This window comes from Clupea harengus, unplaced genomic scaffold (genome assembly GCF_900700415.2).
Source record: "Clupea harengus unplaced genomic scaffold, Ch_v2.0.2, whole genome shotgun sequence".
NCBI lineage: Eukaryota > Metazoa > Chordata > Actinopteri > Clupeiformes > Clupeidae > Clupea > Clupea harengus.
Genome location: NW_024879667.1, coordinates 55407 through 67340, shown reverse-complemented (window position 1 = coordinate 67340; position 11934 = coordinate 55407). Strand labels below are relative to the sequence as shown.

The following is an 11934-nucleotide window of genomic DNA, read 5'->3' as shown; positions in this document are numbered from 1 at the left end:
GGACTTTGTACTGAAACACAAGAAGGCCAAAATGCTTACATGGTAAAAGGTGGACCACTACATTAAGTTGATGTTGTTGGATGAACCTTGCGATCTCATGGGATTGTTGTACACATAAATCTGCCAGTTATACTTGTCAAACTTTTTAATGGTTAAAAAAATGCTGTACTGTGTACAAGGTAAACTGTTACCTTCAGTTGTGTGTTTACTGTATTCTTTGATATCTAAATGTCATTATGTACTGGAAAGGTCAAATATATTTCTAGGATGATTTGGATTTTATGCCAATTGTTGATGTTTTTTTTTTCTCCCTGGAATTATCAGCAATAAATACAAAATGTAACTGCCTTGACCTTGTCTTGGAGTTAGATTTCCAGTCTTAATGCAATGACTTTAATCCAATCAAACTTACGCATCAGTGCACCACTCATGCAGCATGTACACTTGTTTATCTCTTAGCTCTTGTTTGTCAACTCATACAACAACTTACAAACCTTGTGGGGCTCAAGAGCAAACTGCTGATCACATCATCAACGGCTGCACCAACTACCAGGGCCCTGGTCCTCAGGCACTGTCTACTTTGAACAATGAAGCCCTAGCATGGCTCCCGGACACAAACTTAGTTATTTAACTACAGTAAGAAATGTATTTCGAGACATGTATATAAATATATATACCTCAGAAGCAAACGTTTTGACCTAACCAGCACTGGTGAACTACAGGGACAATTCTCAGCTTTTTATTTGTTTTTCTAAATACGCAGTCCCTTGCAATAATTCTCGCTGCATCTGACTGATTCTATTGGAGTGTGAGTTCTACTGCTGGACCGTACTTGCTAGTCAAATGAACCATTATTAAACAAGTGACGCTGAGGCAATATGTGTTAAAACATCATTTGTTTTTTCCCCTTAAAGCACAAATACTGAGACAATGGCACTATGTTTCCAGGAGATTTATTTGACATGTGACATGGTATAACAAGTCAATAACCACATATGGATTTTTTAAATGTTTTTGGCTGCAAGAAATGCTCGTGTTACAACTGCCTCTCCCAAGTTCATACAGTAAGGTAGAGTAATATTCTTAAAGCACCCAGTATAAGACTATTTTCAAATGAGAAGAAAAATTAAAATTTATAGTAAGACTTTAGGTTACAGGTAGCTAGTCAGACACAGGATCTCTTCAGACATTCCTGAGACATCTTTCTATGTAGACTTCTTTACCACTCTAGCCTCAGCTTAAGGGGAGCTGTAGCGGCCATAGAAGAGGATGCTCTGTGTGGGGTTGTGTCGGATGAAGAAGAGGAAGGGGTGGTCCGCCATGAACATTTTTTGTATCAGAGGCATACTGGTAAGTGTAGCTGTGACAGCTGTAGCTGCGCCTGCCTCAGTGCCCTCCTCGGTCACTTCCACAAAGGACTTCTGCACGACCTTGGACAGAACCAAGTTGTTGCAGGGCGACATGCCGGAGAAGTCACACTTCTGGGGGCTAAAGGCATCCACCATGCCCATGCTGACCAGGATCTCCTCGAGATCATAGGTCTCTTCCAGCTTGAACCTGGGGAGACCCACCTTGACCTCCACGGTGTGCATCATGTCAGGCCTGGTCCACTCCACAAGTTTGTCATACGTGAGCATCTGCTCCAGCTTAGGGAGTGGCAAAGAGAGAGGTTATATATCAGAGCAAGGACTGGGTATCTGAATGTCTGAATCTCTAATGATCCCTCTGTTGGACCCTCTGTTACATAGCTAGCACAGCTGACGAAAAGGACTATATGCTTAATTTTTCAAGTTTGAACATTCAAATATTAGTTTTGTAGTTGACAAAAACACTTACGTACATAAACTATAACCTCTAATAGGTTAGGTTAGGCTGATAATAGGTTAGAGATATTTCATCTAATGTTCATTCAGTTCTATGTTAGATACTTTGCACCAACCCATCTAGCATTACTGTGCACGTCACTGTTTTACCTTCTCCAGTCCAGTGGTGTTGTCCTCCATGTTGTTTGGGAGCATAATGAGCATGCTCATGTCTTTACCCTCATAGGGGAGTTCCAGAATCTGGCAGTCGACATCGGGGACGTAGGTAAAGGGGAATGTAGCCGTCTGATGCATCATTTGCACAGGCTTACTTTCATTCTGCAAACAGACACAAGGACTTAATACACACAAGCACATGGGAGGGGAGTTCATTATCAACTGTTTTTGACAACCATTACCTTGTTGATCTTAAATTGTACTTCAGTGGTATTGCCCCTGTTGAACTTCATCTCCCAGTCGCCTTTGAAGTAGAGGGCGTTTACCAGCACAAGTCTTGTTGAATTATCCACATCCCCTTTAGCCAACAGATCCTTGATTTTCTCTACAATATAGATGGATCAATACGAAAACGAATAAGAACAGCTGTTTCATTTTTACGGCAGTGACAGAAAGGTACAAAAAGAGGTGTTTTGTATGTAAGGTTATGCTGTTTGGGTTTCAGCACTGATTGATGATTACCTTGTGTCTTTTTCTCCACCCATTTGTTGATTTTTACTCGGGCCGCCTCTGCATTTGAGATGAAGTCAACCTCCTCCGACTCGGCAAGGTAGAGTGTCTTAGTGTCAGCAAGGAATTTCTGAAGAATGGGAGGGAAAAAAACAAGGAATGATGGCTTGATCAAAGTCAGGTCAGAACTATAGAGGCCATCATTTTCTGGCACTAACACACCCAGATTCCTGCTTCCTTTACTGGCATGGAAAAGTGTTGATCAATGTTACATTTCATGCCACATGCCAGTGACTGTGCTGTCTGTGTGAAGCAGATGGTCTTACCTCAACAAACTTGTAGGTCTTCTCTCCATAGAGGCGATTGGCCAGACTCAGTGCATATGGGGCTCCTTCTTTGTTGAGTTCAGCGAAGAGCTTGTTGAAGGCAACATGGACATCACCCTCAACTTTGTTAAGGTTCAGGGTCTTTAGAGAAAATGAAAAAAGGATTATTGATAAGTGTTCAGTTATATTGTGCCGATAAAACTAAAGGTCGTATGGTCCTTTCTATCGTCTTTTCCTACACTTTTCCTTGAAAACGACATGAAGAAAACCGCGGTGCAAAGAAAATCCGACTGCATATATACTAGGCTACTAATTATGCGAAGGTGGACGTTATTGGCTTGGGTCACATTGATCGGTTGTTGATTGGGTTGTTGTTGCTGTCGCAAGGAGTTGTGGGGCGATACTATCTATTTTCCATTCATAAAGGATGCTCCAGTGTACCCTATACTAAAGGAGATAAGGAAAAAAGCATTTAAGATTCTTTCCTACGCATTCATGTCTGCCAGCATCATTTTGCTCAGTTAAAAGCAAAACACACTATCCGAATGAATTGTCTCCGTTTAATAAAATATTTTTAAAAACGTGGCTTCTGTATACGGGTAATCGTCATTGACTATAAGTAGGCCAGGTAACATTAACCTTCCTCAGAACCAGAGTGCTCCCGGTCCGCTTGTTGTTGCTACGTTATGGACATGCTACGAATGTATTGTGCAGCATTTTTTCAAAAGTTCTAAAAACAGCGTGAGGAGTTTTGGGTCTTGCTGCATTACTGAACTGTCCTGTTCTGTTCGGTTCTTGTGGGTAATGATAACATGGACATCATCCTCGACTTTGTCAAGGTTCAGAATCTTCAGGAAAAAGGTAAAAGGATTATTAATAAGTGTTCTGTTACTATATTCTGTGCTCACTTATCATCTACATCATGCACTGAATGCAGTTGCCCTGAGTGAAGCTATCTATGGCTTCACTGAACTGTGTGCATTGTGAACTCACCTCATGCATTTGGACTTCAGTATTTCCCTTGGCTCCGAGAGAGACCATGGCCAACGCAGAAGAGATGCTGAGTGGTGAGTAGAACACATTGCCGGTGTTCTTGGCCTTCGTGATCTCCGTGATCTTCTTGAAAAGTTCAAGAGAGAAGTTTGCGTTTGCTGCTGCCAGTGCCTCCATTGTCTGACCTATAGGGAATGGGATAAAGGAGTCATATGAGTCAAAACTGTATTTCATCTCACCGTGTCATTCTAATGGCCATACACCAAAAAAGTTGTGAGCACCACACATAACCAAGGCTAAATTGTAGCAATCATAGAGAATTCCCCATTGAAATCTCTTTAACCCTTAAGAAAGTCAGTAGAACTTACCGTTAAAATGTATTTCGCTTCTGGTATCAAGTGATTTCTCACCACCAACGCAGAGATGTTTAATGTCATTCTCACCTCACTTCCCAAATTTATATTCCACTGCATTCTCAGCCACTCCCCTATTCCATGGAACAGGTTGGCTAATGCAACTCAGACATTTCCTGAGAACTACTAGATGTACAGAGTCTGCTCTCTGGACTCTGTACATCTAGTAGTTCTCAGGAAATGTCTGAGACTTTTTTTTACTTAATACAACTGTGGTGTGTAACCTTACATTTTCACACCATTATCACATTGCATTATTCTTTATGCCACTTAGTTTGCTGTTGCAGTTGTCCTCTGGATTGAGGTTAAAAGAAGTAAAAATGCTAAAAATCATTGCCACCTTTCTACAATCTTAAATATATTGCTGATGTGAACAACTGAAAGTTAGAAAAATCTCCGAAACATCCAGAATATCTGATCAGAAATCAGGCTCTGATGTTTTCTCTGAGTTTGAGAACAGACCTGCAGTTAAGCACCTTTTTGAACATTACCAGGTCAACTGCAATCAGAACTAGTCTTGGCCTAACCACCTAATCAGCTCAAAACTGATTGGAAGAACCAATATAGTTTGTTGGTTCTAAACTCTGAAAGTTATAAGTTATAATTCATCAATTCATTTTCTCTTGGTAATAAAAAACACATACCTAAAATTCAGACAAAAATTATTTTCTTGATTCCTTAGGTAAGTTGCCTGAGAACAGAGTGCTCTCTAACACAGGCTGTGTGAAACCTGTTCTTTGAAAAGCATTTTTTTTAAAACAATTCTTTGGAAAGATATTTCTCAATTCAAAGGACACTGTAACCCAACCAAACCAACGCTGCCACCCCCAGCTGGAACGTGCCCCGTGGACAGCCGATTACATTAGGGTGTGTTCATAAGAAACTGTTGCTTCATACTACAAAGTCCATGCATCGAGAAAGAGGGACAGACAATGGCTGTCAGAAAAGAACCGTCTGGGTTTGTGGGCGTTTTATGGTTGTGTGGTTACCCTTGCTATTAGAAAAACTGGTGTGAGGCAGTTGCATGTTCAGTCTGCCGATGTTCAATGAGTAAGCCATCGCCATATCTCCAGTTTGACTTTGTTTTTATGCCACAGTTGCGCTATGTTATTATATATGCCTATAAAAGATTTCACAATTCGGATCTCACTCACTCTTGCTAGTCTCTGTCACTCCAGGTGGTTTCCGCCTAAAGTACGTCGGCTCTCACAATTCTGAAGCACTAGACAACACGGAAGGATGAGTCGCCGCACTACATCAACATCAATCTGCATAGTGGGACTTTGTACTGAAACACAAGAAGGCCGAAATGCTTACATGGTAAAAGGTGGACCACTACATTAAGTTGATGTTGTTGGATGAACCTTGCGATCTCATGGGATTGTTGTACACATAAATCTGCCAGTTATACTTGTCAAACTTTTTAATGGTTAAAAAAATGCTGTACTGTGTACAAAGTAAACTGTTACCTTCAGTTGTGTGTTTACTGTATTCTTTGATATCTAAATTTCACTATGTACTGGAAAGGTCAAATATATTTCTAGGATGATTTGGATTTTATGCCAATTGTTGATTTTTTTTTTTTTCTCCCTGGAATTAACAGCAATAAATACAAAATTCAACTGCCTTGACCTTGTCTTGGAGTTAGATTTCCAGTCTTGATGCAATTGTAGTGAGATTAATTCACCTATGCTCACGTCACTGCACTCGTTTAGCACACCTGAGTAATTAGTGGCCATTGCTTGGGTGTGGCTATAAAAGCCTGGATGTGTGCAATATCCTGATATTGTGAATCGCTACCTCCTGTGCAGAGTGGCTTTCTGTTCCTCCCGCGGTAGGTTTTCTTCGCCTCTAAGCCAGTTGCGTGGAATTTATATCACACTGTGGACTAACTTCGTCCTTTATTGTAGCCTGATGTTGTGATCCTCTTCTCCTTCGCTGACCTCGAGAACTGTTGATCACTCTAGTTCCAGGTATGCTCTGTTCTTGAATGGATTAGCAGACCTGGTCGTTGAATTTTTATAATTATATTTATATCAGTGTCATGTTTGTTTAGTGAGGACGCACGTTCCCGCGGCAGCCAGTGTCTCCGAGTAACGTGGGTATTTTATTTAAATCTCCCTTTTGGCATAATTTTACCTCCGTTGGTTTTTAATTATGATTTGTGTTCTGCAGACACAACCCGGCCTGTTGGAGGGCGGGAGTCACCACACGAGCTGCTGTCTTGTCTTGTCGTTCTTTTGTTTTGGTTTATACAAGTTGTTTTGCGGTCCGTGTTTTATTTCAGTACCTGGGCATAGTAGTGCACAGCACGCGTTTATTCCTGTGTTCTGTTTATATCGTTTGCATGTGTATAGTTCTTTTAGTACTTCAGGTATCCTGTGAGAGGGGAATCTAACTTGCCTGTAGTTCCACGGAAGACCGCAGAAAACATCTTGGTCGCTACGCAAGAGCGATCGAACTAAGGCTAATATCTGGGCAGAACTTAGTTTTATATGTATGTTTTATTCTATGTGATAAGTGCTGTTTTATTTCGTTAAGATTTAAATGCAAACTGATTCACAATCTCCACGGTCTGTGACCGTGGATAATGACGCACTCTTGACTTCACGCACACAGCATCTATCACCTGTGCGCTTGCGCATAGCGTACCCTCTCACTTCCCCCATCTCTCCATTGAGCGCGCGACCGCATTTACTCGCAACTGCGCATACCCACACATGCACCCGCTCACACACGCACGCACCCGCTCACACACACACAGACAGAGACGAGGAAGCTAACGCATCCTCCTCTGCATTGCTGAAACAGATTACTTCATTCCCCAATCCCACTGTGTGCCTTGCTCAATTGTTTTACTCCAGTGTGTATGTTATTATACCTGATTTGATATTACTATTAATTACCGTTTGTTATTTTTAATAAATTGTTTATTTTAGACTGAAACAATTGTCTTGCCTGTTATTGTTCCAATATTCCACTGAAAGCCATTTTCCGCCAATCAAGTACTTCAAATGCCTTCACTTCTCTGGTTGTTTCATGAAGTGTTATAGACTTAGTAGTGAAATTGTAGTACGATAGTATTGTGATACCATACTTAGACTGTAGCCTAGTGGTACAACTCGAGCTTTTCATTGTTTTAGTAATTTAATTATAAAATATTAAATACTAAATTTAATGATTATTACATTTTATGAGACTGATTTAATTAAACTAATGTAGCAACCCCGGTTTCACCTACAGCAATGACTTAAATCCAATCAAACTTACGGATCAGTGCACCATACACACAGCATGTACACTTGTTTATCTCTTACCTCTTGTTTGTCAACTCATACAACAACTTACAAACCTTGTGGGGCTTAAGAGCAAACTGCTGATCACATCATCAACGGCTGCACCAACTACCAGTGCCCTGGTCCTCAGGCACTGTCTACTTTGAACAATGAAGCCCTAGCATAGCTCCCGGACACAAACTTAGTTATTTAACTACAGTAAGAAATGTATTTCGAGACGTGTATATAAATATATATATATATATATACACCTCAGAAGCAAACGTTTTGACCTAACCAGCACTGGTGAACTACAGGGACAATTCTCAGCTTTTTATTTGTTTGTCTAAATAAGCAGTCTCTTGCAATAATTCTCGCTGCATCTGACTGATTCTATTGGAGTGTGCGTTCTATTGCTGGACCGTACTTGCTAGTCAAATGAACCATTATTGTCTCTAGTGTCTCTAGTGCTGAGGCTATATGAGGCAATATGTGTTAAAACATCATTAGTTTTTCCCCTTAAAGCACAAATACTGACACAATGGCACTATATTTTGAGTAGATTTATTTGACATGTGACATGGTATAACAAGTCAATAACCACATACGGATTTTTAAAATGTCTTTGGCTGCAAGAAGTGCTCGTGTTACAACTGGCTCTCCCAGGTTCATACAGTTAGGTAGAGTAACATTCTTAAAGCATCCAGTATAAGACTATTTTCCAATGAGAAGAAAAATTGAAATTTATAGTAAGACTTTAGGTTACAGGTAGCTAGTCAGACATAGGATCTCTTCAGACATTCCTGAGACATCTTTCTATGTAGACTTCTTTACCACTCTAGCCTCAGCTTAAGGGGAGCTGTAGCGGCCATAGAAGAGGATGCTCTGTGTGGGGTTGTGTCGGATGAAGAAGAGGAAGGGGTGGTCCGCCATGAACGTCTCTCGGGGTCTCATGGCACTGTTCCTACTCACGATGGCAGCTGTAGCTGCGCCTGCCACAGTGCCCTCCTCGTTCACTTCCACAAAGGACTTGTGCACGACCTTGGACAGAACCAGATTGTCGCAGGACATGCCGGAGAAGTCACACTTCTGGGGGCTAAAGGTATCCACCATGCCCATGCTGACCAGGATCTCCTCGAGATCATAGGTCTCTTCCAGCTTGAACCTGGGGAGACCCACCTGGACCTCCACGGTGTGCATCATGTCAGGCCTGGTCCACTCCACAAGTTTGTCATACGTGAGCTTTTGCTCCAGCTTAGGGAGTGGCAAAGAGAGAGGTTATATATCAGAGCAAGGACTGGGTATCTGAATGTCTGAATCTCTAATGATCCAGGTTGGACCCTATGTTACATAGCTAGCACAGCTGACGAAAAGGACTGCATGCTTACTTTTTCAAGTTTGAACATTAAAATATTAGTTTGTAGTTGACAAAAACACTTACGTACATAAACTATAACCTCTAATAGGTTAGGTTAGGCTGATAATAGGTTAGAGATATTTCATCTAATGTTGTATTTTTTTCATTCAGTTCTATGTTAGAAACTTTGAACCAACCCATCTAGCATTACTGTGCACGTCACTGTTTTACCTTCTCCAGTCCAGTGGTGTTGTCCTCCATGTTTTTTGGGAGCATAACGAGCATGCTCATGTCTTTACCCTCATAGGGGAGTTCCAGAATCTGGCAGTCGACATCAGGGACGTAGGTTAAGGAGAACGTAGCCGTCTGATGCATCATTTGCACAGGCTTACTTTCATTCTGCAAACAGACACAATTAGTTTAAAACACACAAGCACATGGGAGGGGAGTTCATTATCAACTGTTTTTGACAACCATTACCTTGTTGATCTTAAATTGTACTTCAGTGGTCTTGACAATGTTGAACTTCTTCTCCCAGTCGCCTTTGAAGTAGAGGGCGTTTACCAGCACAAGTCTTGTATAAGTATCCAAAATCCCTTCAGCCAACAGATCCTTGATTGTCTCTACAATATAGATGGATCAACAAATCAAGAACAGATAAATTGAAACACAAATAAATCATTAGACGAATAAGAGGAGTTGTTTCATTTTTACGGCAGTGACAGAAAGGTACAAAAAGAGGTGTTTTGTATGTAAGGTTATGCTGTTTGGGTTTCAGCACTGATTGATGATTACCTTGTGTCTTTTTCTCCACCCATTTGTTGATTTTTACTCGGGCCGCCTCTGCATTTGAGATGAAGTCAACAGCCTCCAACTCGGCAAGGTAGAGTGTCTTAGTGTCAGCAAGGAATTTCTGAAGAATGGGAGGGAAAAAAACAAGGAATGATGGCTTGATCATCAAGTCAGGTCAGAACTATAGAGGCCAACATTTTCTGGCACTAACACACCCAGATTCCTGCTTCCTTTACTGGCATGGAAAAGTGTTGATCAATGTTACATTTCATGCCACATGCCAGTGACTGTGCTGTCTGTGTGAAGCAGATGGTCTTACCTCAACAAACTTGTAGGTCTTCTCTCCATAGAGGCGATTGGCCAGACTCAGTGCATATGGGGCTCCTTCTTTGTTGAGTTCAGCCAAGAGCTTGTTGAAGGCAACATGGACATCACCCTCAACTTTGTTAAGGTTCAGGGTCTTTAGAGAAAATGAAAAAAGGATTATTGATAAGTGTTCAGTTATATTGTGCCGATAAAACTATAGGTCGTATGGTCCTTTCTATCGTCTTTTCCTACACTTTTCCTTGAAAACGACATGAAGAAAACCGCGGTGCAAAGAAAATCCGACTGCATATATACTAGGCTACTAATTATGCGAAGGTGGACGTTATTGGCTTGGGTCACATTGATCGGTTGTTGATTGGGTTGTTGTTGCTGTCGCAAGGAGTTGTGGGGCGATACTATCTATTTTCCATTCATAAAGGATGCTCCAGTGTACCCTATACTAAAGGAGATAAGGAAAAAAAGCATTTAAGATTCTTTCCTACGCATTCATGTCTGCCAGCATCATTTTGCTCAGTTAAAAGCAAAACACACTATCCGAATGAATTGTCTCCGTTTAATAAAATATTTTTAAAAACGTGGCTTCTGTATACGGGTAATCGTCATTGACTATAAGTAGGCCAGGTAACATTAACCTTCCTCAGAACCAGAGTGCTCCCGGTCCGCTTGTTGTTGCTACGTTATGGACATGCTACGAATGTATTGTGCAGCATTTTTTCAAAAGTTCTAAAAACAGCGTGAGGAGTTTTGGGTCTTGCTGCATTACTGAACTGTCCTGTTCTGTTCGGTTCTTGTGGGTAATGATAACATGGACATCATCCTCGACTTTGTCAAGGTTCAGAATCTTCAGGAAAAAGGTAAAAGGATTATTAATAAGTGTTCTGTTACTATATTCTGTGCTCACTTATCATCTACATCATGCACTGAATGCAGTTGCCCTGAGTGAAGCTATCTATGGCTTCACTGAACTGTGTGCATTGTGAACTCACCTCATGCATTTGGACTTCAGTATTTCCCTTGGCTCCGAGAGAGACCATGGCCAACGCAGAAGAGATGCTGAGTGGTGAGTAGAACACATTGCCGGTGTTCTTGGCCTTCGTGATCTCCGTGATCTTCTTGAAAAGTTCAAGAGAGAAGTTTGCGTTTGCTGCTGCCAGTGCCTCCATTGTCTGACCTATAGGGAATGGGATAAAGGAGTCATATGAGTCAAAACTGTATTTCATCTCACCGTGTCATTCTAATGGCCATACACCAAAAAAGTTGTGAGCACCACACATAACCAAGGCTAAATTGTAGCAATCATAGAGAATTCCCCATTGAAATCTCTTTAACCCTTAAGAAAGTCAGTAGAACTTACCGTTAAAATGTATTTCGCTTCTGGTATCAAGTGATTTCTCACCACCAACGCAGAGATGTTTAATGTCATTCTCACCTCACTTCCCAAATTTATATTCCACTGCATGCTCAGCCACTCCCCTATTCCATGGAACAGGTTGGCTAATGCAACTCAGACATTTCCTGAGAACTACTAGATGTACAGAGTCTGCTCTCTGGACTCTGTACATCTAGTAGTTCTCAGGAAATGTCTGAGACTTTTTTTTACTTAATAAAACTGTGGTGTGTAACCTTACATTTTCACACCATTATCACATTGCATTATTCTTTATGCCACTGAGTTTGCTGTTGCAGTTGTCCTCTGGATTGAGGTTAAAAGAAGTAAAAATGCTAAAAATCATTGCCACCTTTCTACAATCTTAAAAATATTGCTGATGTGAACAACTGAAAGTTAGAAAAATCTCCGAAACATCCAGAATATCTGATCAGAAATCAGGCTCTGATGTTTTCTCTGAGTTTGAGAACAGACCTGCAGTTAAGCACCTTTTTGAACATTACCAGGTCAACTGCAATCAGAACTAGTCTTGGCCTAACCACCTAATCAGCTCAAAACTGATTGGAAGACCTAAT

The 11934-nt window shown here is 41.0% G+C and overlaps 2 protein-coding genes across 2 annotated transcripts; both read right to left on the bottom strand.

The window, feature by feature from the left end:
* Positions 1 to 1135: 1135 nt before the first annotated feature.
* Positions 1136 to 4230, bottom strand: LOC122129522 (leukocyte elastase inhibitor-like). Its single transcript, XM_042704449.1, has 7 exons — positions 4177 to 4230; positions 3784 to 3993; positions 2816 to 2937; positions 2502 to 2619; positions 2222 to 2364; positions 1974 to 2141; positions 1136 to 1646 (listed from the first exon to the last, which is right to left on the bottom strand). Exons 2-7 carry the CDS (start codon positions 3983 to 3985, stop codon positions 1239 to 1241), a joined length of 1161 nt encoding a protein of 386 aa, XP_042560383.1. The 5' UTR covers positions 3986 to 3993; positions 4177 to 4230; the 3' UTR covers positions 1136 to 1238.
* Positions 4231 to 8044: 3814 nt separating this feature from the next.
* Positions 8045 to 11530, bottom strand: LOC116219789 (leukocyte elastase inhibitor-like). The gene is made up of 7 exons (XM_042704457.1): positions 11327 to 11530; positions 10959 to 11143; positions 9965 to 10105; positions 9649 to 9766; positions 9334 to 9476; positions 9085 to 9252; positions 8045 to 8750 (listed from the first exon to the last, which is right to left on the bottom strand). Exons 2-7 carry the CDS (start codon positions 11133 to 11135, stop codon positions 8346 to 8348), a joined length of 1152 nt encoding a protein of 383 aa, XP_042560391.1. The 5' UTR covers positions 11136 to 11143; positions 11327 to 11530; the 3' UTR covers positions 8045 to 8345.
* Between the last annotated feature and the right edge of the window lie 404 nt (positions 11531 to 11934).

Excerpts from the sequence above, each read along its gene's own strand:
- LOC122129522 (XM_042704449.1), bottom strand. The coding sequence starts at position 3,985 with ATGGAGGCACTGGCAGCAGCAAACGCAAACTTCTCTCTTGAACTTTTC. Across the intron at positions 2,620-2,815 it reads AGACCTACAAGTTTGTTGAG|AAATTCCTTGCTGACACTAA; the intron begins GTAAGACCATCT and ends CCCATTCTTCAG. Across the intron at positions 1,647-1,973 it reads ACACCACTGGACTGGAGAAG|CTGGAGCAGATGCTCACGTA; the intron begins GTAAAACAGTGA and ends CCACTCCCTAAG.
- LOC116219789 (XM_042704457.1), bottom strand. The coding sequence starts at position 11,135 with ATGGAGGCACTGGCAGCAGCAAACGCAAACTTCTCTCTTGAACTTTTC. Across the intron at positions 9,767-9,964 it reads AGACCTACAAGTTTGTTGAG|AAATTCCTTGCTGACACTAA; the intron begins GTAAGACCATCT and ends CCCATTCTTCAG. Across the intron at positions 9,477-9,648 it reads GGTGGAGAAAAAGACACAAG|AGACAATCAAGGATCTGTTG; the intron begins GTAATCATCAAT and ends TCTATATTGTAG.